At 43.3% G+C, this 24,421-nt stretch overlaps 1 protein-coding gene and 1 long non-coding RNA gene across 3 annotated transcripts in view; both read right to left on the reverse strand.

Moving 5' to 3' along the window:
- Nucleotides 1-18,933, reverse strand: part of TPK1 (thiamin pyrophosphokinase 1) — a 244,035-nt gene extending 225,102 nt beyond the window's left edge. For both annotated transcript variants that reach the window (XM_080976012.1, XM_080976006.1), the window contains exons 1-2: nucleotides 18,823-18,933; nucleotides 14,809-14,874 (exon numbers count right to left, since the gene is read on the reverse strand). In XM_080976012.1, coding sequence (XP_080832138.1) covers nucleotides 14,809-14,851 — 43 coding nt within the window. In that variant the 5' untranslated portion in view covers nucleotides 14,852-14,874; nucleotides 18,823-18,933. The remainder of the gene's footprint in view (nucleotides 1-14,808; nucleotides 14,875-18,822) is intronic.
- Nucleotides 2,791-7,047, reverse strand: LOC308460091. The gene is made up of 3 exons (XR_013978472.1): nucleotides 7,018-7,047; nucleotides 6,411-6,743; nucleotides 2,791-2,937 (listed from the first exon to the last, which is right to left on the reverse strand). It is a non-coding gene; the product is annotated as an uncharacterized lncRNA (long non-coding RNA).
- Nucleotides 18,934-24,421: the final 5,488 nt, after the last annotated feature.

Consider the following 24,421-nt stretch of genomic DNA (forward strand, 5'->3'; position numbering starts at 1 on the left):
AAAGAAAGGAGTTCTTCACACAGCACCTAGTTAAACTATGGCCTTTGCTCTCTAAGGAGGCAGTGAGGGCCACCAGCTTGGCTGGCTTTAAAAGAGGACTGGGCAAATTCATGGAGGAGAAAAGGGCCCTCAACGGCTATGTGCCACAAGGCCTCTGCTCTGCCTCAACGGCTGGAGGCAGCAATATTTCTGAATACCAGCTGCTGGAGAAACCACAGGACAGCTCCAAATCCCCAGACTTTAAGTGAGGACCACAGAGAGAGTCCAAAGTTAACAAAAGTGACCACTTCTTTCCATGTGAAAAGAACAATAATGAATGATGCCCTTCACTAGGTTTTTGAAAATTCAAAGTCAGAAGCTGATTAAGACAACAATTCTAACCTAATTTATCTGGAAGTAAGCCCAATGAATTCAGTGGGACTTACTTCTGAGTAGACAGGGTTAGGATTACAGCCTTGATGCCTATTAGTTATCTTTAGCAACAAGCAAGCAAAAGATGAAAGGCATTCCCAGCAGAAGCCCCTGCAACCAACTGGCGGAAATCCACATGGTGGTTCTTTTGCAACAAATTCCATTGCTATCCCTACTTCACAAAATGGCAGCAGCTGGCAGAAAAGGGTGGGATAGAAATGCAATCAATCACCAATTGGCGATTACTTTCTACTGGTCTTTATCTTTAGAAATTGCTAATTTGGGGGGCTATGGAGTTTTCCTTGCAGCAAGGAGTTGCATAGCTCAGCTTTTCTCAAGCTAAGTATTTTTCTGGAAATACTGTGACTCAGCCTCCCCATTTTAAGCAGAATTTGCTGATCCAAAGACTGCAAGTGGAGCTTTTTTCTTTTGCATTTCTGTCTTCCCACCCACACAGCTCTCAAAGTATTATTATCCATTTCCTGTAATTTCTTCTCCTATTCTCTTATCATGCTCAACTGCCCAAACTGCCAGTTTCTTTCATTTCTCCTCCCTGGTCCTTTTATATTCACTGCTTCCTCCTCTAACAGTTTCCCTCTATTATCCCCTTCCCCTCTATTCCCAATTTATTGGTAGTGATGATAATAAATATTAACCTTCTATCTTTCTTTCCAATTTCCTTCAAAGCTTCCTTCAGAGGAAGAGCACCTTCCCTCCTTCCTTCCACTTCCAAACTTTCCCATCTCCTGGCCACCTTGATACAGCAGCCAATGAGCTGTTGGTGTTGACACTGGTCCAACCAAAGGGTTGTGGCGTGGCCAGGGGGCAGGGCAGGCAAGTGAGGGTGCACCAGGGAGACGATGGCACTGAGGCCCACCTAAAAGTGTCTGGAAAACGTAAGTCTTAAAGGGACTCAAAAGGTCATGATTACTGCACTCAGACCTAATTCAAAATTAATGCTCATATCTTCTAATGCACTGCATTTTGCTTTTCTATCAAAAATGCCTTTGGTTATACAACAGATGCTGCTTTTATAAACAACCTAGTAGTGTGACCATATTTACTTAGCTCATCTGTATCCTTCATTCAAAGAGAATGAAATACATTATTTCTAAGTGGTGAAGATGAATCCTATGTGGGGTTTTTTTTTGAATACCCATTAAAACAGACTTTATCAAATTTAAATCCAAAATCTTATCTTAATACTTCACTGACCTGGAATTCACCTATCTATCAGATCTGAAGTCTACAAATGTAGCCACCCAAAGTCACTGTATAACCCCAAGCTGTAATGTGATTGGGGGGGGGGCTTATCTTTATCAACTTTTCTACTGAGGAAACCTACTGCAGAAGAATTTTGTATATAGAGGAGATTGGTTAATTGGTTTTTACGGTTGTTCCTCCTTGCTTACTGGCAAAGGGTTAAACTCTTTGGTTTGCTTTATTGTCTTGATTTGCTGCTTGTGCTTGGGGGATAAGAGACCAGGATGTGGAAGGATCTATAGCTGAGCCAGATGAAGGCTGAGAAGCTGCCAGCAGTAGTGCAGTGGAAGGTTAACTACATATGCCAGGTAGGGCTAGGCTGTACCTGGTTTTCAACACTGTGCTATATCAGCAACTAAATACCACAATATGCTGAACGTCAATAAATTGGAGTATCGCTCAGCCCTAATGCTGGCCCCCATCTATTGGCCTATCTCACCTTGGAGGTGATGTAACATCCCTCACACCATCTCAATAACGGCTTCTGAAACAGGTTGAGGTATTCAGATATCAGGCCAGTCAGCATGTCGCCTCTAAGCGTCTAAGGCAGAGGTTCTCAACCTGTGGGTCCCAAGATGTTGTTGGACTACAACTCCCATCACTGCTAGCTAGCAAGGCCAGAGCTCAGGGATGATGGGAGTTGTGTCCAACAACATCTGGGGACCCACAGGTTGAGAACTGTTGGTCTAAGGGAATGTTTCTCAAACTTGGCTCCTCAGCTGTTGTTGGACTACTACAACTCCCACCATCCCTAGGTAGCAGGACCAGTGGTGAGGGATGATGGGAGTTGTAGTGGGAGCCAAGAACAGCTGGAGACCCAAGTTTAATAAATACTGGTCTAAGGTATATAAGTCTCCCTTTGGCGCTGGCCCTCCCTGCCAGGGAGGGTGCTGCATACTCCGTTATTGTTCCCTGGAGTTCTTGATAACTGAATGAGGAAGCATTTTATCCTGCTTATGCTATGTTATTCTGCTTAAAGATTGCTCCACTGCTTTGTATTCTGAATTAAGCCTGCTACTTAAGAAAAATCTTTGGAAAATTTGTTTTTTTATTAACACTTTCAGAGCAACAATACAACATACTCCTTTAATTTGTCTGTATAAACAGTCTCTTGAGGCTTTAATTTTCTTTTTAAAAGATCCCTTAGAAAGAACAATCCTTAAATTGGAACTTTTCCCGAACTTTCTCGTTCATTAACATACACAGATCCGCATATTCACTGAGAAGGAACCACTTTTCATTGTCTTCTTTTGCATTGTCGCACTGCCAGAGAGAGGGAAAATAAAGGCAACTTTAAAGCAAAACACTGAGAAGGGAGTCAGGGGCCACAGCAAATGAAAACATTCCAGTTTAGCACCCAATAAGCATTCCTTGGTTGACCGCAAGTGAGAGATACAGCTTTATCTCAATGTTTTGTGGTCATTTAGAAGGGTTTGCATGTGGCCAACGGAAGGATATTTTCAATTCTGCTACAAACAATAAGGGAACAATCCGGGCCACCCGCTGCACGTAGCAATGAGCATGTCTAGTGTAGTGTGAGCAGGAGTCGCTGGAGGAAGTGGTCTTTGGTAGGAACTTCCGCATGCGTGGTGATGCTTCTCAAAGGGGAAAAAAAGGTGTGCCGAGGCTCTGGAACACCTCCATGCCTTGATTCTGCCTGCCTAAGACATTATCATATCCATACTTTGCATGAAGGTCACAGGGCAGCCCTGGACCAACCACTATATCTGAGCCTAATCTGTCTTGGGGGGGGGGGGGTTCTGTAGGGTGGGACACCCTAGAGGAAGGGTAGGATGAAAATTTAATTAAGTGGAGAATTCCACATATCCCACAGCAAAGATTCTAGAGGTGCAAAATTGGAAATAAATCCAAACATGAATGAACTGGATATTAAGGAGAAAAACGACTCAGAGCTTCTTGGCTTACTTCAAAAAAAGCCTGACAAACTTTCTTTGAGATTTAAGCAAATATTAGCTGGCAGAACAGGTCAAAAAAGGTGGATGGAGTAATTGAGTACAGTTTAAGAACATGAGCAGTTTGTTCTTGCTGATAAATTAGACAGCTGTTCTGAATTACATTTCATGCTGTTTTTGCACAACAGCTAATTTCCTGCTGGTAGTTCTAAAGTGACTTGGAAGTGTATGCAATTAACTCCACCACCTTTTCTTTATCCTTCAATAAAAGCATCAATTGTATTTGCTTACGGTGAATTTGCAGGGGTTTCTTCCTTCTCCTTCTCTTCCTAAAACTTTAGAATACATGTATTAGATGTCTAATGTGGGCTTCATAATTCAGAAGCCATATTTTGACATCTGAATTATTATAAAAGCCAACAACAATGCTGGCACTCCTGTAAAACTTGATTGAACTAATGGAGCCTTTCAATTCATGAAATAGTTTTTCTCTGTTTCCCACCACTACCGCACAGCATCACACACATTTGTGTGAGTAGGAATGCATGTTGAGCAGTTCATGTGTATAACAACTAGCCAATGTGTATATTCACCTGGCCTCATGGAGAATGTGCACATAATCCTTCCAGAAATAACTGTTCATATTTCCCAATCAATATACATAATCCCCATTAGGCCTTTTGGGAATGTGAATACCTTGACAATTTTGTACGTTCTCTAGCCGATATGGACATTCTTCAGTCAGTATGTATTGTCTGCACAAAACATGACTTCTTTTCTATTTCTGCTTTGGAAGTGTGCAATCTGCACCCCCTGGACTGCTTCTGTCCCACTACCCAATCTTCCATGACCCACAACACACCCTCTTGCTGATCAGTCAAGGCAGGAAGAAAGAGGACCTCCAGATAAAATTAACTGTTTCTGCAGTTCAGACTCTTTTTCATTATCCTCAGCTGTTCACCCGCCAGCTGAGCAGAACAAGGCAGACTTGCAGGGAGAGGAAAGTTTGAAACCCTCCCCCTGCCCTAGCCCTTGCTACTAAGCTTAGGAAAAGAGCTTTTGTTTTCAAATTGACATTTATCCACAAGCCTGTTTCTGCATCCTCTCTAGCTCTCCCAAGACCACACCAGGAATACGCAATGCAAAAAGACTAGCAGGTTGCAGCAATGCAGCTCAAACCACACCAAATATAAAAAAAGAAAGCAAAACTAATTCCAGGGCAGATTTTCTAAATATTCAGAAAATTGCTAGTTTATTTTTTAAAGCCGGAGAGAGGCTTAAGAAGCAAAAAGTTTCCGGCTACGCTGTACATGCAAAATGCCGTCCCATAAGAACATCAGAAATAGTTCAATGTCCTGATGATCGCAAAGGAAGAAAAATGAGCTTTTAACAAGTGGCGGGAGAAGAAGGAAGGGGCTCTTCCAGAAAGTGGGGGGAAGAGTGGAGCCAACTTCCTCTCAACCTCGTTTTACTGCTTGAGAGGAAGTGGCTTCCTAGTTACACAATTGTGCTCAGTTTGGGTCTGACTGTGTCACTGCCCCGCTGCCGACAACCAAAACTCTGACAAGAGCCCGACAGATCTCAGGTTTATGGGGGATATATATAGAGAGAGAGCATATATTCTTTTCCTGTGATTTTGGTAGTTATGCCAGAAAACAATTATTTGAGGCCCTAAAAGTTAATAGACAGATTTTTACACAACCAACTGTTCAGGACCTGCTGGCGGACAGCGATGATCAAATTACTTTAATAGCGGCTGAATTTTTAAGTGCTGTCCATGAAGAAAGAATGGGCCATGATAAAGAGACTTAGTGGTTTTTAATGGTAGGTGATGTTGCTGTGTTGTTGTATTATATTATCTATGTACATTGATTTATTTCTTGGAGTTAAGAATAGGACTGGGATAAATTGTGTTCGCTGAGCCCGTATTTTATACAGTCTGTATATGATGTTTGTTTGTTAGTGTGTGGTGCGCTATGCCTAATAAAGGATTTAAATTGAATTTATGGGGGACAATACAGTGTAGTAAGGAAGTTAACACACAGCATTTGGCACACTATGCAGCTCTGGTCTGGGGACCACACTCCCTGTTCTCCCACCACAACCAGCTCCCTCCACATGGTTCCCACATGAATCTTTGTGGTCCCTCAACTTGTAAAGGTATTAACTTCCAAGCCTTTGCATTAAAAAGGTGTTATTGACTTCAATAGGATGTGAGTTGCACCTTGTCTCTTTCTTTAAATCATTCCCAGTGAACTATTTGAACCAATTAAAAAGAAAATAGAACTTTCTACTTGGTTCTGCCAAGCCATTAAAGGCCAGTATATATGCATGTTAGAAATTATTTCTGATGTATAAAACATAAGTTTCAGATCTTTGAGAACAAGAAGTGCCTGTTCGGAATACATTTTCTTGTATTATAACTCAAAAGTTATTGTGCTACATTTTGTTCTCCTCATTATCACTTAATCAAAACGCTAAAATACCATTCCAGGGGCATGCTCTCAGCACCATTACAAGCAAGGAAACCAAAGGGGAGATTTGGTTATTCATGCCTAAGGCTAAATTTTGCCCTATATTTTTAACCATTTTCCCCAATAGAGATCTGATTTATATTTTTAAGCAAGTGTTGCTAACTTTTGTAGTTCTATCACTATTCTTGATATGGGGCATTTCTGAATTATTTGTTTACTGAACGCTGGTTGGTCTCCTCTGATCTACATCACCTTCACCAGCAATACATTTTCCATATCATAGTGAAATACACACGCAATAAATGCACCCACAATAGTTACACAATGGATTCTACAGTTTCCTAATTACCTGACAGAGGGCTACTTTATAGATAGTGTGTTTCATTTCATGGAGAATATTTGTTACTTCTGTACCATCTAGAGGTGTAACAACTTCACTTTGTACATCTCATTAGCCTACATTTGGGGTTTACATTTCAGAATCCCTGTTGCTTTTGAGACATTTCTTTCCAAGCTTCAGATTTCACAAAGACAAGCCCCCTGAATTGGCTTCTTAATGCTGGGCCATTTTGACTGACATGTTCTGCCTGATCACTGGAACCAGGTCTGGACTTGATTTCTTCAGTCAGAATTCTTGGGGCATAGTTTTGGCACCAATGGAAGCTTTCCTCCCAAAACAAATCTACTTGCATTTAAAAGAAAGAAAGAAAGATTGTTATATGAAAGAAGCAAACATACCTAATGTCCACATCTAGCTTGGCTCTAGATCCTGACAGCTTGCCCCTGACAACAACATGGGAAACCAGAAGAAAGGATGTCTCTCTCTCTCTCTCTCTCTCTCTCTCTCTCTCTCACACACACACACACACACACACACACCACTTTCTAAAAATCCTACATCCTACTCATGTTCCCGGTAAATCCTTCATTAAGCAATGCTCCAAACAGTAACTAACCTAGAGACCACATAGCTCCACACTCTGCTGTTAATTCTCTTGTGATGCATATTTAATATAAGCTTTTTGTGGATCCAGACCATCATGGTGACATATGCAGCTATGAATACATTTTCATTTTCCTTTAGCTATGCGGATGTTCAGTAAACAAGTGTCACTGGCTCTCTCCAATGAGAAATGTGTGAGATGCAAAGTGAACGACACCCTGCCTATTTTTATGAAATCTTGAAATGAGAGGTGTCTAATTATTTTATACATATGTGTATTAAAATTGGTGTTGAAATCTTTGGCAGTATTTATAGCACACACACAAAATCTTTGAATATTCAAAGCTCAGGAATTACATGGCTACATTACAGGGAATGAAAATTAAACCATTCTCCCCCACATCACATTTCACTCTTTCCAAAAATATTTGCTTTCTTTGTTTCTATATTTATTTCAGCTCTTTTGAACAAATGAAAAGACAGCTGCTAACACATGCATGGGTTCAGCAAAAAGGCTCATCCGTTTCCTTTGCTTATAACTCCATTCCTTCCATTCTATAGAAACTTCTGTGAAAGGAATCCAAAGCTGTTTGCAAAAAGTGAAAGCACAGATCAGGCATTTGGAAAGTGGAAAGTGTTTAGTACACTCTGCGTTCAGTGCTTCTGAAGCATTGAGCACAAGGCTTCCCATGTGCCCATGACCAACCTAACCGTTGAGCACTAAAGCGCCTTTCTCTGGTGCTGCAGCCCTGACAGGCTTCCGGGGACCCTGTGGCTGCTATTGAATTAAAAAGAAAGAAAGCGTAAGGTCACAGATCTCCTCCCATCATTTTCATAATTTCCATGGGTCATATGAAAAAGACACATCAGCATACTGGTGACACTTTTCACCAAATCTCTGGACAGCCTCATACGGTGATTAAATGTGGAGGTCACACATTATGGGAGACAAGGCAGACTCCTGCGTCACCCCCACATGCCAAAGGTCAAAGGTTAGAACTAGGGCTCCAATGAATAGCCCTGCTTGGGAGTCCAAAGCAACTCTGGCACAAAGCAGCTGGAGGCCGTGAGCTGGTCCTGAGGCCTTGGATGCTCAGAGACTCAGATGGATGTTTCTTGCTTTCTCTTCTGTGCAATTTGATATCTTTTTAAAAATCTCCCACCGGAACTCCTGCCGGGCTCCGCAAGCTTGTGGAGAGCTGCCCGAAGCCTGGGGTGCACAGCGCCGCGCTCCCCGGGCTTTGGGCTGCAGGCAGCTGTGCGCAAGCCTGCGGAGCCTGGCAGGAACTCCCACCGGGCTCCCAAGGCTTGCGGATAGCTTCCTGAAGCCTGCATTTGCCTCATAGGATGCTCACAAATTTCCCCTTCATTTTTGGAGGGGAAAAAGTGTGTCCTATAGGGTGAAAAATACGGTACCTTTACCAATTAAGAACACTGCTGCTTTAAAGTGTCACACATTAATGCAGCATAAACCGCTTGGTGATAAATGAGAAACACTTTTCAAAGGGGAAGAAAAGTGGAAAAGCTCAAGAGATGTCAGATGAAAATTAAAGGATTCCTCTATACTTTTGAAGGCTTCTGGACTGTGTAAGTGCTGTTTTCATTTTGCCTTCATAGACTAGCTTACCTTTGAAAAACATTTCTCACTACCAAAAGATGAGACTTTTTTTTTAATTGTGATATATGTTCTTCTTCAATTCAGATGGCAAGAACTGACGATCTTTTTGCTTCTCCCTCATGCCCAGTACAAGAACATAGGGTGACCCAGTGGTTTGATTTGCAGTAGCTCAGTTGTGCAGGCATGATACAATGTAAGCACGGATATCTACACTAATGTGCCATCAATGCTCATTGGCACCCACAGAGCCCGGCTTATGCGCGGTATGATGGTGGGGCTATGAGCCAACACTTGCTCTGTGTCTGTGCACCATGAGGTTTTAAGTACTGAGAGAAATCCAAAGGATGAAGCCTAAGCATTAGCAACATCTGTTTGCTGTTCTAGGAAAAATAATTTCTTTTGTAAATTCAATTCAGAAAAGGCCCTAAAATACTTACAAAGATGTAAATGCTGAAACATATCTAATTTCCCTGAAAAACACGTATGTTACTGAATCAGACAACCAGAATATATTAATATTAAAAATAATTATTTTCGCATTTCCAATATTTCTCTACTGCATTTTTTAAAAAACTGTCTATTAATTCTGCAAACATTTCCCCCAAAACCAATTTCCAGCTTTGTAGAGGTGTTAAAAAAGATAATCAACTGATAATACTTATTTTATTAAGTCTCCTCTGAAGCTTAATTCTTAACAGAAAAACCCAATGCAGCTATAAAAATGCTAATTAGGAAAGTTTCGGAAAAAATGCTGCAGACTAAATACAACTCCATGCACAGGAAATTAATTCTGCAGATGATGTGGAAAAGATGGCATATAAAGTTAACGAGATATTACTTAAGGCAAGAGAAACAATTAGGCTATTAACAGTGGAGATAAACTAAACATTTGCCATCAAATATAATGAAACTAATTAAAAGTGAAATGAAAAATAAGACATGAATATGAAAACAAATTCAAGCACAATAAAAGGCAAAACATCTACAGGACCAAAAGCAGTAGACTGCAGACTGGGAAGCAGTACACAAAGCCATCGGCCGAGAAGATCTGCTACGCAAACAATGAAATTCCTGAGATTGTCCTCCCTGTTTTCAGAAGAATGTCCACAAGAATAGCTTTATGAATTCCTTCCATAATGTGCAGATGATCTCAGCCACTGCTGAAGAATTCGGCCAGGGATTTTGTTCAGAGTTTAAAAAAAGGTTGTACAAGTACAAGGGAACTGCTTATTGAGAACACTTGAACCCTGTCATTCACAAACAGAATGAACATCGAGATATGGCGGCTTCTGCTGGCAAGAGTCCGATTCTTCCTGGGCCATTTTGTTCTTGTGCTTGGTGACTAAAAGTCACATGTGCACGATCCATAAAATGACGTGCTTTGAATTAAGGAATAGATTCCTGCGTGCAAATGAATAACTTCCTTGGAGAAAGCACATGCTACAAATGTGATCACTGATAATGCTTTTTTTGAAAAATCGACTTACAGACTTAACAGAGAAAAGAATTGTGAAGTTGATGTTCAGTTTCTATGTGTGTATGGTACCAATTTTACAGTGCGACCTCTCCTTAGACCAAAATAGGGGAAGAGCCTTCGCTGAAATCAATGGGGCATCAAGTCAGTCATCGCTAATTCAGTCCTAAGCCTCTCTCCCCCTTTTATCCCAAGTATGTATTTCTTGAGGACTCAACATTCAATTTAGATACAGAAGGGGCTGAGAAGCTAGTCCATTCAGGCAGAGAAACACCTGCTAGCCCAGGTGCAGGGCTGGAGAGGTCCTATAAGGAGCAACTGTAATGGAGACTGAAAGTGGCAAAAATTAACAGGTGAAAGAATGAGGAAGGGGAGGGTCATGGATAGAGGTGAGAGGCAGTGAAAGGCAGGCAAATGTTCCAACTCAACACCATGTTGCTCCATGTGAGATAACGCTCCTCATTTAGTAGCACCCATTCACTAAGCTCTCAACGGATTAGTTTCATTTCTCAAGAAAGTGGTTTTTGACAATGGGTATACACATGTAGACTCAGTATTCAGTAAAAAGGGTAGACTCTATTTTCACATAATCACTTTTCAGAGTAAAATTATGCTTTTAAACACCCCCCCCCCCGATTATTTGATAAAAGCAGTACAGTTCTTTGGGGGAGGAAATGAAACTTACGGCAATGTTGGAGACACTATCAAGTTTTCAGAAAATGGGGAAAAATCAAAGGACCTAATGTGTTCCCGATCAAATTTTTATGCCTACTAGCTGAGAAGATGAATTAGCTTAGCTGCACTCATTTCCCCAAAGAAGCCCTATTTGTGTTCCTTAGCCATGGCTGGGTATTATTTCTGAATATCTAAACTCTGGCTAGGGATGGGCTACAAATCTAGGTGCAGACACTTTATGCTGTACTACAACGCACAGGCTGAACACATTATACCAGTAATTAACTAGTTATATGTAAACTAGTAATGCAGATAGCTATTTTCCTAGTCACCTACGAGATCACTTCCAAGTGACTATGCAGAGAAACATTACACATTATGGGGTTTTGTTAGGTTGAGACCCCAAACTGAGTTACAGACCAACTTACAGTGTGTTGCATGAGGCACACAATTATTACCTTCTTTTGCCTTTTTTTAAAAAATGCTTTTTTGCAAAGAGCAGGAGAAAGAAGGGCAGGAAAGAGACAGAGAGGGAGAAACAGAACGGCACACAATGGAAAAGTGGGTTCCATGTGGCAGGTTGGAGTGAAAAGTGATGCCTTGTCAAAAGACTGGCGATGACTGCTCCAAAATATATGAACATTTTGGGAAACATAATGCAGAATCTAGTAAGCATCAGGCCCACTGTATGTTCACAGTTAAGTTTTTCAGAGAAGAGTGTACAGTACTGAGATTTTCTTAAACACCCCAACATTCTACAGAATTCAGACAAGGGCATTGTAAAGTTGGTATTATTCTCACTATTTCTGAAGTGAGAACTACACACAGACACACAGCTGAAACGTCTAATAGGGAACAGGGGCAGGAAATGCATGCTTGCATTATTCACCATGCAAGTTGACTATAATGTAATCAAAAGGTTTTGCTATTAACTTTAACTAAGTCACCTTTGCACCTTTGTTATTTAAGGGACTTTGCCTGAGAGGTGCTAAACATGCACGACACTTAAGGGTTGCAGTGTGAATGAAGGCCCTGCTCATTTCCACAGGATCACTCTCTGAGTACATGGCTGGCTGTCTCAAATTTGGTCTTCAGTGTTGCTTCAATCACTGCAAACCACTTTTGAGAATGTCATGGTGTTTTCCCCCCCTTTTAATCTATCAAGAGTTGTACAACCACCAATAACACAAAATTAACAGTATTGCAGAGATCTTTTTAAATGTCACAGAAGCTCACTCGTATTGATATTCTGAACTTAATAACACTAGTGCTGTAAGGCTCTGCATCAAACTACTTGAAGCACTTTCATAAGGCAATAAAGCAAGGAATTTGTTTTCACCCCAAAGCTATGTCAGTGACTCTGTATAACTCTATTCAGAACAATTTCCATAAAGAATAGGGAAGGGGGGGGGGGGAGAGAAGAAGTTCCTTGGTGCTCAGTCTAGGTGCTAAAGTTGTTTTCCTCTCAATGCCCATACATAAGGAAAGGGAGATACAAGAAGGGAGCTCAGCTTTAAGTATAACCTGCAATATGGGATCCACTGTTAATAACTGACACCTTATACTAGTCGTTCTCTTCCTTTTCCTTTTCTGTCCGCTGCTGGTTTTCTTAATACTTTTTCTCATTTTGTCTCTTGTATCTCTCCCCTCCGCCCTCTATTTCTCTCTGTGTGTCTTTGAAGGAGAAATACACACACACACACACACACACACACACACAGGAAATGATGGTGGTACTACAGGTGCAATCCACCTTCGGTCTGGACAGAGCCCAGTTTTAGACCACATCTGACATGGGCCACATAGATAATTCTAAATCTGGCCCACGGACCTCTGGATTCTTCAATACATATTAGACGCGAATTCAAGAGTATGTGATATGCAAGACAGAACTCTTGGTGGGGTTTAAGAGGTCATTTTCTTCTGGTTGAAATAAGGCAGGGAACATTGTCTGCTACCTATCCATCCTTTACTATACCATTTGCAAATTGTGAACCATCCCTTCTGGTGCAGAATGACCACTAGAAGGATGGCCTAAGCAGTCGTCTGTTCAGTGTCAACTCAACCACCAAGTAAACCGGAGATTGTAAAGACTGCAATCTAGAAAGCAACTGCAAATCACCCAAAAGCCTGGCTCCATTAATTATTCAGTTCTGCAACCTGCATTACAAAATACAGTTTTGTGCAAAATCCTTAAAAACAACTGGATGTTAGATTATTTTAATGGCATTTATAATTGGCAGTTCAACACTGCCAAACAAAAAGCAAAATCCCCTACTTCCCTTCAGGTCCTGCAAATGCAGCTTTTCCCGTCACGCACACCACCTTTTTGCAAGCAGGCAAATACATAGTTTTCTCACAAAATTAAGATACATCAATCGCTGTTTTAATTCACTGCTCAGTCCCCAAAAGTGCAAATAGTGAGTGTTACCCCTACCCAAAATCGAAGCAAATGAATGGCAGGTAATTATAAGAACTGGCATGGGTTAACAAAAAAGGGGCAGAAGTAGAAATTCCATCAAAACCTGGATTGAGACAACCATCTCTTTACAGCAGCAGTCAGAAACCTCTGATTCATGAGCAAAATTTGGCCCACCAGACCTCCACATTGGCGAGTGCCAGTTCCTGGCTGACATTCATCTCACAGGCAAAAGTACTAAGTGTCCTCGGTCTATTTCATCAAAAGCTTCTGCCCACAGCACATAGCAGTAACATTGGTGCGGTTAGTATGTTCAACCAAGATCAGAAAGATGGAGGTTCAAACCCACACTTTGTCAGAAAGCTCACTGGGTGACCTTCAGCTTATTCTTCTTGTTTAAATTTGTATATCGCCCTTCATCCATAGATCTCAGGGTGGTTCACAGCATAAAAATACAAGAGAAAAATGCAAAATACATAATAAAAACAAAAACAAAGCAATAATCCCCTCCCCCCTCTCGCATTGGCACACAAGAGGTTGTCAAGGATGGAGACCTTACTCTCTGGCAAATCAGGCCACCCCACGTATTCCACAAACCCCTACTTTTGTTATTTGTGGCACACGTGCTACAGATTGGCCATCTATTAGTTGGTTCATTACAAGCAATAGAAAGAATGTAGCTAATTATGTCAAAAATAATTTGACATTAAGAACTTTTGGGGGCTGCAATTCCTTCAGGATGACAGCCTGTAAGCACCAAGCAAGCTATAAACTGAAATGAGTAAGTTTAATTAATTCAGACATGAACAACAAACATGTGGTGCAGATTAAAGACCCATGAATGAAGTTCCAGCTACCTGAAATGCATAGGCAGGTGAAATAGCCGCACTTAAATGAAGTGTGTTATTGCCTCTATTAAAGAAAGTAGCAGAGACGGGCCAACAACTTGGAAAATAAAATAAATTGTTTTAAATGCTTTTCAGTTAAAGACCCAAAGCATTACAATGGGATACTCAGAGCGTCTACGTTCATTTAACTCATGTTGAATCTAGTGGGGAAAAGTCTAACCATCTTGAAATAACATCACCCCAATTAAAAATTTTAAATAAGAGCAATGATTTTTATGAGTTGGGTAATTCAGCCATTTGGATAGGCTCACTCTGATCTCAAAGCAGCTCTTAAACTTTAATATCATGGAGCGAAAGACAAATCACAGAATGGGGAATAAATGACTGTTTTCTCCTGAAGTTGAGAAGAATCATTATAGTTATCCCATATTCCCTTGTAATGGCTATGGGAGCATGAGCACTGCTTCTGAAAGACAGTCTACCCAACCATTTCTACCCAGGCAAATCAAAATTGTTAAAGTCTACTCCCAAACCATTTGCACAGCCTCCCGTTGTAACTGCATTAGTGCTAGGGCAGAGATTCATAACAAATAACTAAAATGAAACACTGATTCTACCAGATTCTGCATTTGTGGTGGGGCTGCAAGGCTGAGTCTCTTCAAATATTACGCAACAACGCCCATCACTAAAGCAGCCTTTTAATGTGGTGCCTTCAGGAGGCATTTCAACAAAAACACTCTTAAAAGAAATGTAAGCAGTAGATACAATACCTGTGGGAAGCAGGCATTCCAGTGGAGTAAACACAGGATCCATAGCTGCTTATTAATGTTGTAAAACTAAAGCAAAACAAAAAAGCGTGTTAAAAACCACAGTTCATGAACCTCACTTATTAATTCAATATTTTAATTATTGTTAAACTATACCCTAAGCATAATATTCATGAGAAAATGAACAGGGTAAAAAAGCTCAATTCAGAAATAGCCACAAATTTGCAGGCACACACAAATATTGATTTAAAAATAAATACATTTAAAGCTGATTTACACAGAACCATGGACCGTTACATATAGCAGGTGGCAGGAAGCCCATTCCAGTGTGAAGAGATTAATCTATAAGTGCATTTGGCATCAGCCAGATTGATAGATAGTGTGACACACAGTTCAAGGGATTGGAAAATCTGAGTTCTGGAGGAGCAGGGAAGCAGCGAAATGAACGAGCCAAGCTTGAGAGGGTTCAATTTTTAATTGGTAAATATTGATTTTTATAGAAGTAACTTGCCACCTGAAAGCAAAACTGAATAATAAGCAAAATAATAAAGGTTGCATGAGCAATGTATTTACAGCTCTGTTAAAACAGAGTACGTTACAGAAGCAGATGTGATTTTTGTAGAGGAGACATTATTTCCAAATCAACATGTTTGCTGGGTTAGGAACCATGCCATGAATGGAGGTGGGCACTCAGCACAGCTTGCTGTTGGTGTGCATCTCCACCGGCAGTCTAGGGGCACAGGTGGTACACAGCCCTGCGCACACCAGTTCCCAGACAGTTGAATTTCTGGGCGAATTTAAGGCAGGGAACATAGCTCAGTGGCAGAGCAGGTGTTCTGCAGGCAGAAGGTCCCAGGAGCGCCATTCCCAGGCTGATTAGACAATGCTAGGCTAGGTGAAAAAGAGAGTCTGAGCTGGCTGGGAAAAGTGGGACCTAATCTGCACCATCCTTCAGCCATGTAATATAGGAACATAGATTGAATGCTAATGCTCAACTCTGGGATATGTGCAATAAAGAAACGAATACAAAAGGCCCTTAGTTGCTAACTACTAAACTTATTTATTAAAATTATCTACTGAGTAAAAGCCCCACTTTATTTATTATTTCATGGATAATTATGTTTTGGGGTTTTTTTTAAATGCCACCAGTCCAGTGGCTAGGGTACAAATAGCAGTTAGTTAATTAATTAATTAATTAAGCACATTAATAAGTTCTAGGTTTAAAATAAAAATGTATTTTTAATCTACTAGACAACATGGATTCTGACTGATTGACTCAGATAGTAAATGAGACTGACTGAAATGAAGATGACTACAATCTTTTTTATAGTCATAGGAACAAAACTGTATTCATCTTTCTGCATCAATCCAACAAAGATGCCCAAGGCTCCCAGCTCCTCCTATTTGTTTTAAATTTAGGTTTAAAACACTCTTTGGGACGCATTTGGGGTGATGGCCTGCTTTTTCTTTTTGTCTCTTTTCTGGGTTGTGTGTAGGTGCTTCTCCTGTTGTTGCTGTTGTTGTGTGTGGCTTGGCGGGGTGGGGGTGGGGCTGAGTATACCAGTTTTACTTCTGTTAAATTGGTATTTTCTAATGTCCCTGACAGCTTCTTAGATTTCCAAATGTGCTCCTGGTCCCTAAAAAGTTTGGGGACCCTTGGTCTATAATATCTTAATTTCTACTGTCGTCTCCTCTGGTCAAATAGGTTTCTAAAGCGTTACATTTTTTTTGAACAGATACAGCAGTGATAGGAGGGTGCAGACCTTATGCTCCTTGTATTTATCCAACCTCAAAGATGTGCACAAGACAGTAGAATTACAGTGGACGCTCAGGTTGCGAACGTGATCTGTGCGGGATGCACGTACCCGCAGCAGCGTGTCTGCGCATATGTGGGTTGTGATTCGGTGCTTCTGCGCATGCGCAAAGCACAATTTAACGTTTCTGTGCATGCGCGACTGCCGAAACCCGGAAGTAACCCGTTCTGGTACTTCTGGGGTTCGGTGGTCCGCAACCCAAAAAGACGCAACCTGAAGCGTCTGTAACCCGAGGTATGACTGTATATGGCTATCACAGTTCTGAAAACAAGACCAGCAGAGTTGACATGCTGTAACTTGTAAAATATTAGCATGTCCACCAATAAACAACTGGTCTCTCCAACACTTCAACTGGGACAAATGCATGACGCCAGGGATACTTTGGATGCAACAAGGTCCAGTGCCCTAAAGCAAAACAGCTGGACTGAATTTTAGCATTTTAACTGTGAACACAAGGGAATGTGTGAAGAGAAGATGTGGGCAGGGAGCACTCAATACCGAAAAAATGTGGCTGGGGGGGCTTGTCCCTAACAGAATACACAATGCAGAATACAACATGCCGGCAGCTAGAAGCCCAACAGTGACATCTGCCCAAGAGATTCCTCAAACTGCCAAGCCAACTCCAGAGCTAAAAGAGAAGTATGTGAGCATGGTGGGAAGCAATGGGGGAAGGGGGGAGAAGAGCATGAAAAGAGCTTTGGAAAAGCAAAATCAACTGCAGGCCCAGAGCTTTATAGGACCCGACACCCGCCAAAAGCTACCTCCCCACCCCCTGCCATGTTATCCCAGCCCTTCTCCAAGAAGTTCAGCGCGGCCCCTATCCATTGTAACATCAAAGCAACCTTGCTGTTGTTTGTTGTTTGGTAATTTGTTTTAATCTGTTTTTCATATTACATTGTTTGTTTTATTGTTTATAAAAATACTTATGTACTGCTGCATCATAAAAATATATCACTGCGGTTTGCAACAATATAAATACATAAAACCGAATCAATGGTTGTAACCTACCCTGGGACTCTGTAGCAAAGCCCAGGTAATAAATTCAAAGGCTGTCCAGTGAACCACATGATTGGATGAAGATTTGAACCTGAATCTCCCCAGTCTTAGTCTAGAGCGGGAGGGGGAAGAGAGAATACAGGTACAGATGCCACTTTATTAACACAGCTTGTTTGGCCATTCTTGTTGTTGTTGCTGTTTTTTAATGCAACCCCCTCCAAGGGTCAAGCCACTTCTTGCACAGGGGAACCTTTGTTCTTAAGCCTCAGTTCTCAAGTAGGAGGTTGGCTCTCCTGATTTTTTTTGTTCATGTTTTGCTGTTCCTGAACCTCCCATGGGGGCTAACAGCTTTTAGGAGATGGGGAGGCGCAACTACTCCTTTAGAATCCTGAATCCTTCCTTAAAGGAGCCAGGACTTATCCCTAAGATTAAATAAATAAATAAAATGATGATGATGACAAACAGGCTGCCCATTATTCTATTCAGAATGCAATGCAGTCTTTTAAACAACTGTCCTTAGCCCCTGTACATCTGCAAAGATCATGTACTTCTTTGCAAAGTTCTCTCTTCTGCAAGAGTGAGCACTGAAGCAAGATGCTTCCTTTCCGCCTCCCTCTTCCACCTCTCTGTGTGGACATTAAGACATGTCGGGATGGGAGGGTGCGTAGGGAGTGTGAAGGAGTGTGTGTGAGTCCCTGTCAGGGAAGAATCATAGAGTTAGAAGAATCAGGGAAGAATTGTAGAGTTGGAAGGGACCCCGAGGGTCATCTAGTCCAACCCCTTCAATGCAGGAATCTCAGCTAAAGAAGGCGGGGTATAAGTTAGTAATAATATTTTCACTAGTCAAGGAAGTAGATGCAGAGACCACGCCGGACCAGGAGGCAGCGATCCGCGGCCACCAGCTTGGATGCCTCCAGAAGAGGATTGGAGGAGGGGGCTGCCAGCCACGCGGCCACCGGAGGAAGGGCTCCCGCACGAGGAAGCGGCGTGGGAAGAGGATGCCGGACTCGACGGGCCCCTGGGGGCCAAACGCGGGACTGAGAGGAGAGACTCCAAGTCCCGGCGAGGAGCTGCAACTTGCAAAAAGCAGGAGCCAGGCAGTTGGGCTGCTCACTATTGTCTGCTCCCTTTAAGAAAGGGGGGGGGGGGCTGATTGACACAACCAGGAAGGGCCAGAGGAGAGCATTTCTGCCGGGGGGGGGGATACCTGGTGCTGCTGCCCAGAGACACCCGATCGCTCTCTCGCTCTCGCTCTCGCTCTCTCCGCCGCCGCTTTCCCTTTCGCACCTGGAGGGTCCAGGACGCGGCTCGCCAGGAGCCAGGGGAGACGCGCCGAGGGACGATCGCACCGATCGCCACAGTAATCTATGGCTCGGCGGCCGACTTCTGAGCAGCCGCTAGCGTCTATCTTGTTGGACTACAACTCCCATCATCCCTGAGCTCCGGCCTTGCTAGCTGGGGTTGGCGGGACTTGTAGTTCAACAACATCCCACAGGTGGAGAAAGGCTGTAGCAACTCGAAGGCGGAGCGGGGAAAGAGAGGAGGATTGTTTTGCCGGCAAGCCAAGAGCTGCGTTGCTTTTTGCATTGCAGCAACAGAGGGGAGAGCTGTGCAAGCGAAAAAGGCAGCATCTGCTCCACGGAAACGCCGCGAAAGCAAAGCACTTGCAACCAGAGCCTGTGCAAGAGGAGAAGGGCAGCTCCTGCCTCCCCGGCTGCTCCTCTGTGGCGGGAAGGGGGGGGATAGGGCGCTTTCGGGCCGAGCCCCGCCGCTGCCAAGCCGCAGCTCTTGAAGGCGCCGCCCGGAGGAGGCGAGAGGCTTCCCCGGCTGCGCCTTCGCGCGCCCTCCCGCCGCCCCGTTCTCATGTACATCATACATCTTAAGCGTGTTGGGAATTGTAGCTTGGTGAGGAGGAAGCTGCAGGTCTCAAGAATGTTTTGGAGGGGAAAGTCATGTGCACTAAAAGTGGCTTGTGGATGTGGCCCTGCTCTCAGTGTGCACTAAAAAGCGGCTAGCAGAGGGATTTAAAACAACTGGTGCCCAGGCTTGGAAAAGCAGATTTATAAAATTGTAGAGCTGGAAGGGATCCCAAGGGCCATCTAGTCCAATCCCATCTGGCGGTTCCCTCGCTGCAAGAAGTCAAGTTACAGGGAACCAGGCAGAGGGCCTTCTCCGTAGTGGCACCCACTCAGTGTTGTGGAACACTCTCCCATCAGATGTCAAAGAAATAAACAACTACCTGACATTTAGAAGGCATCTGGAGGCAGCCCTGTTTAGGGAAGCCTTTAATGTTTGACGGACTATTGTATTTTAATATTTTGTTGGAAGCTGCCCAGAGTGGCTGGGGAAACCCAGCCAGATGGGTGGGGCATAAATAATAATAAATTATTATTATTATTATAGTATGCCTCCGGGAGATCTTTCTGACGCACTGGTATTGGAAAGGGCTTGAGAATATCTTTTATCTTATTATTTCCCTTTCTCCTCCCCTTCACTTCTCAGAGATCAGTGAAAAGTGTTGGAGAGATCAGACCTCCCCCTCCAGTCCACTTTAAATTCTTTAATTAAAGAAAATCCATGGAGTGTTTTTTTATTATTGTAAATTGAGTCATATACTACAAGCCTTTGCATGTATACTGAGAAGTAAGTCCTACTCAGTTCAATGGAGTAAGCTCCCAGGTAACTAGGTAGACTGTGCAGTCTTATACTGCAATCCTAAGTATTTTTACTCGTAAGTTCCACTGTGTTCACTCTCAGGTTACTGATAATTCTCACAGTTTTCATTGTATTATTGTTGTTGTTATTATTATATATTGATGCCTTTCCTGTGGGAAGTGCTTGACATGTGAAATGTCTGTGGGGAAAAGTGCCTTTCCTTAGCAATATGTGAAGCAGGGAATCCGCACCCAAGGAAGGACACTGCCTGATCCTGTCTCCGCCACTTGGTCTCTCCAGCTCAAGGGTGCTACCAAAAACATGCTCTGAAGCAGGCTTCCTCAACCTCGGCCCTCCAGATGTTTTGAGACTACAGTTCCCATCATCCCTGACCACTGGTCCTGCTAGCTAGGGATCATGGGAGTTGTAGGCCAAACACATCCGGAGGGCCGAGTTTGAGGTCTGAAGTAAGAGTCACTTCAGAGGCTCAGAGAAGTTGGCATGCTCTTTTCTACTTTTCTGTTGCAGGTGGATGGTTGTCTCTGTGCATATTAACCATACTTGCCTTCCAAACGTAAGAGGGAGGGGGCTAAAAAGAAAACACAAGGAATCAGTACAAAGTTTATATAAAACTTTGTATTCAAATAATATATTGCTTAATTTTATGCCCTTTAAAAACCAAATGTGTTGAGGGGTGGGTGTACTTCTCCAGTGGATGGAGGGATCGTGGCAATGGGTGATTTGATCATTAGGAACACGGATAGTTAGGTGTGTGTTGGGCATACAGAGAGCAGAGTGCATGAAGGTTGCAGATGTGGCTTCTTGGCTAGGCAGTCTTGTAGACAGTGATGGAGCGGAATCATGTTAGCACCAGTGGCATGGGAAAATGTTTTTGTGAGGTCCTAGAAGCCGAATTTAGGTTGCTAGGTAGGATGCCGAAACCCAACCTCCAAGGTGGCTTTCTCTGAAATGCTACCATTTCCACAGGCAGGGCCATCTGGACAGCTGCAGCATTGTAGTCTCAATGTGTGAACCACACCTGATTCACTTCTGCCCTCTAGTAAGTTGGAGCCATAAACCACAATCCTGACTTAATATTACTTCTGAAACAAGCTCATGGCTTGTTTCAGAAATCCCCAAATGTCTAATTGCATACCTTCCAATATGAAGCGGCCCAAAACCGGGACACCATCTTCTGGGGCTTCACTTGGCCTTGAGTCCCATAACCTGCACAAGATTGCAGCCCCGTCCCCAGCACGTTTTTGGGCACAGCACCCCAAAACATTTGTTTTGAGGGCCGTGCAAGATCGCTGCCTCAAAGAAAGCACTTTTTTGGGGCAAGAATGCGGCCAGAAATCACAGCAGCCTTTGTGGCCGACATCCTCTCACAAGGACATCCCATTTTTTTCTGGGACAGTTGACGGGTATGTGATAGCTAAAATACTTTTTTTCTGAGTTAATGTTGGAACCCCCTTCATCTTTACACACGAAAAGGTATCCTTTCAGGGTGCTTAAGAGAACAAAATCAGCTTACAACAGAACTTCTTTATAAGGCCCCATTGGGGGCTGGAAGGAGGCCAAGAGAGAATGGTGATTCATGCAGGAACACAACAGGCATCTTCTTCAAAGGGTGTGTAATTGTGCAGTCTCTGTGTCAAAAGTGACCAAATGCCCCAATTGCATCTGATGCAGAGACTGGGCAGAATTACTTGCCCCTGGTGGAGGCTGAGATGCAGGAAAGCAATATATCATGCAGAGATGCAGCAAACAGGCTCCTCTATGGATCAGTGCTTTGAGGTCACAGATGTCTTCAGTTACATATTTATTTCTAATGACATGCTAGTAGTACTTTGTTGACAGTCTAATATGCTTCACCAGTCACCATGCAGTCTGGGAGCTACTCAGTCAGAGATAATTAGGCTTTGCAAGTAAAGAACTCTGCCCCACTCAGATGGTTCAGTTGCATGTTAAGTTATGGGAGTCACTTCAGTTTTTCATCTCACTTATTTTAATGTAGTTTGCCTTTTACTTATGTTTCCAAGGTTTTACTTCGCATTTTATTCATTCACAACCATCTATGCTTTCAGGCTTTAAAAACTACAACACTTTTATCTATTTTAAGAGTCATTGCTTTAGATCAGTAAACTCTTTTTAAGATCTAATCCACCAACTCCGTTGTTTTCTATTCAATTATTCATGCTGTAACACAGAGGCTTCTAAACGCTAGTTCACACATGTAGTACACATTAATCAAAGATAATGTTACTGCTTCCAAGAACAAGGGGGATATTTACAGGTAATATTCCTTTTAATTTTCCAATGCATTTCCTAGTCTATTTCACAATAGCAGCATCTTTGAATGTCTTTAATGTGTCTGGTGGGTAGCTGTGCGATCCCACCATGTCTTCTCAGAAGTTCAATGGAATTTACTCCCAGGTAAGAAGTGGATAGGACTGCAGCCAAAGAATAGGAAGGATGGCCCCTGTTCAAATATCACTTCTCTCACCAGGTGGCATTAGGCAAGCCACTATCTCAGTCCCACCCCCCACCCCACCCCCCACTCCACCTCATTGGTTGCCAGCTGACCAGGAAAAGAAACTGACTGGTCTGCTTTTGTGTCATTGACAGCAGTTTGCTTTTAAGCTTTTCACAGCAGAAAGCAGGGCCAGCCCAGCCAGGAGGCAAGGTGAGGTGACTTGGGCAGCAGGATCCACAGAGGCAGCAGATCTGGCCTCCAAGAAGTGCCTTGCCCCCTGCCGCAGCAGCAGCGTGGTATCTTTGCAAACAGGAGGCGCTGCTTGTGTCCCCCATTCCTGGGGAGGAAGTGGTGGGGTCTCCTAAGCTCTGTACCCTCCCAGCATGGTTCAGTGTGGGGACCCTTGCCTCCCACATTGGCCTTTGATTCCCTCTTCACCTGTTGGATAATGTTGATTTGACCTCCCGTGGTCCATTACTTCGCAAGATTTTGCAAATTCTGGCCAAGTTTGGAAAACTACATTTGGGCTTAATAAACTGAGTTATGTAAAGAAATGGTACCCTTTCATCACATACTCAACATAAAATCAATTACAGTGGCAGCCCCTGAACTCTGGGGTCACATTTCCCCATAGGAATCTGTGTTTGGGGGTGGGAAGGGGAAAACATTGGGTGAGGGGGGTTATGTTCTCATCTTCCTTTTGAAAAACCAATGAAAAGCATTTAGAAGAAAAGGAAAAGAAGAAGCTGAGCTATGCTCAGGCTGCATGGCAACTGCTTGCTTCCCCTCCCTTCTTCCCTTCCTGCAGGTGAGCAGTCAAGCCAGGAAGCTGCAGCTAATCGTCGCCTCTTGTTGTGTCTGAACCAGAAATGATGGTATCTGGCTTCCTAGCAAGCAGCATATGAAGTTATACTTTAAAGTTGGCTTCCATACCTTGGCTTGTTCAGAAGCCATTAAGCAGAGTTCCCAGTTCATACTGGAATCTCTGCTTAACTCTGGTTTCCTGGCTTGTGTGGCTGCTTGTGAGAAGGGAGGAGTGAACTGGCTGCCAGAAGCTTGTGCAAATCTCAGTTTATGAAGCCAGGATTTGATTGTTCCCTTTCTCGTAGCAATGACTTCTCAGGGCAGTGGTTTTCAACCAGTGTGCCGTGGCAACCCTGGCCTCTGTCCCTCTTTCCTTCCCTCCCTCCTCTGATGCCCTCTTGCGTCTCTGCCTCCCAAAGACTTGCACAGCTGTTTGTTGCAGCAGCCCAGGCAAATGGTGCCTCTGGGGCTGGCCAGGGGGTGCTTCCCAGGCCCCTGGGGGGCAGTGTGGGGAGGCACCTCTCTTTTGGGTGAGGGGCAGCTCAGAGGCCAGGGGCAGCAGCTGCGGCTGCCCAGAGGAGAATGGAGAGGAGAGGAGGCTGAGGGAACACTCCACAAGGGAGGGTGTTTGAAAAGGGCTGAGAGGCTGCCAGCTCTGCAGGCAAGGGGGGACATAAATGAGTTTCTGAGCCCCCCAGGGGAGCCGCAGAAAGAATGTAGTTGGTCAAAGGAGCCGTGGACTCAAAAAGATTGAAAACCTCCGTCTTAGAGGATGGGGAGCGAACAAGCTTCTCTCTTTTTTCCTTTCTTTGCAAAGTAGGGGAAATATACAGAGCTCTGCAGCAGAGGGCAGCAGAGGAGCATGGCTTGT

Source organism: Podarcis pityusensis (genome assembly GCF_964106645.2).
Source record: "Podarcis pityusensis genome assembly, chromosome: 12".
NCBI lineage: Eukaryota > Metazoa > Chordata > Lepidosauria > Squamata > Lacertidae > Podarcis > Podarcis pityusensis.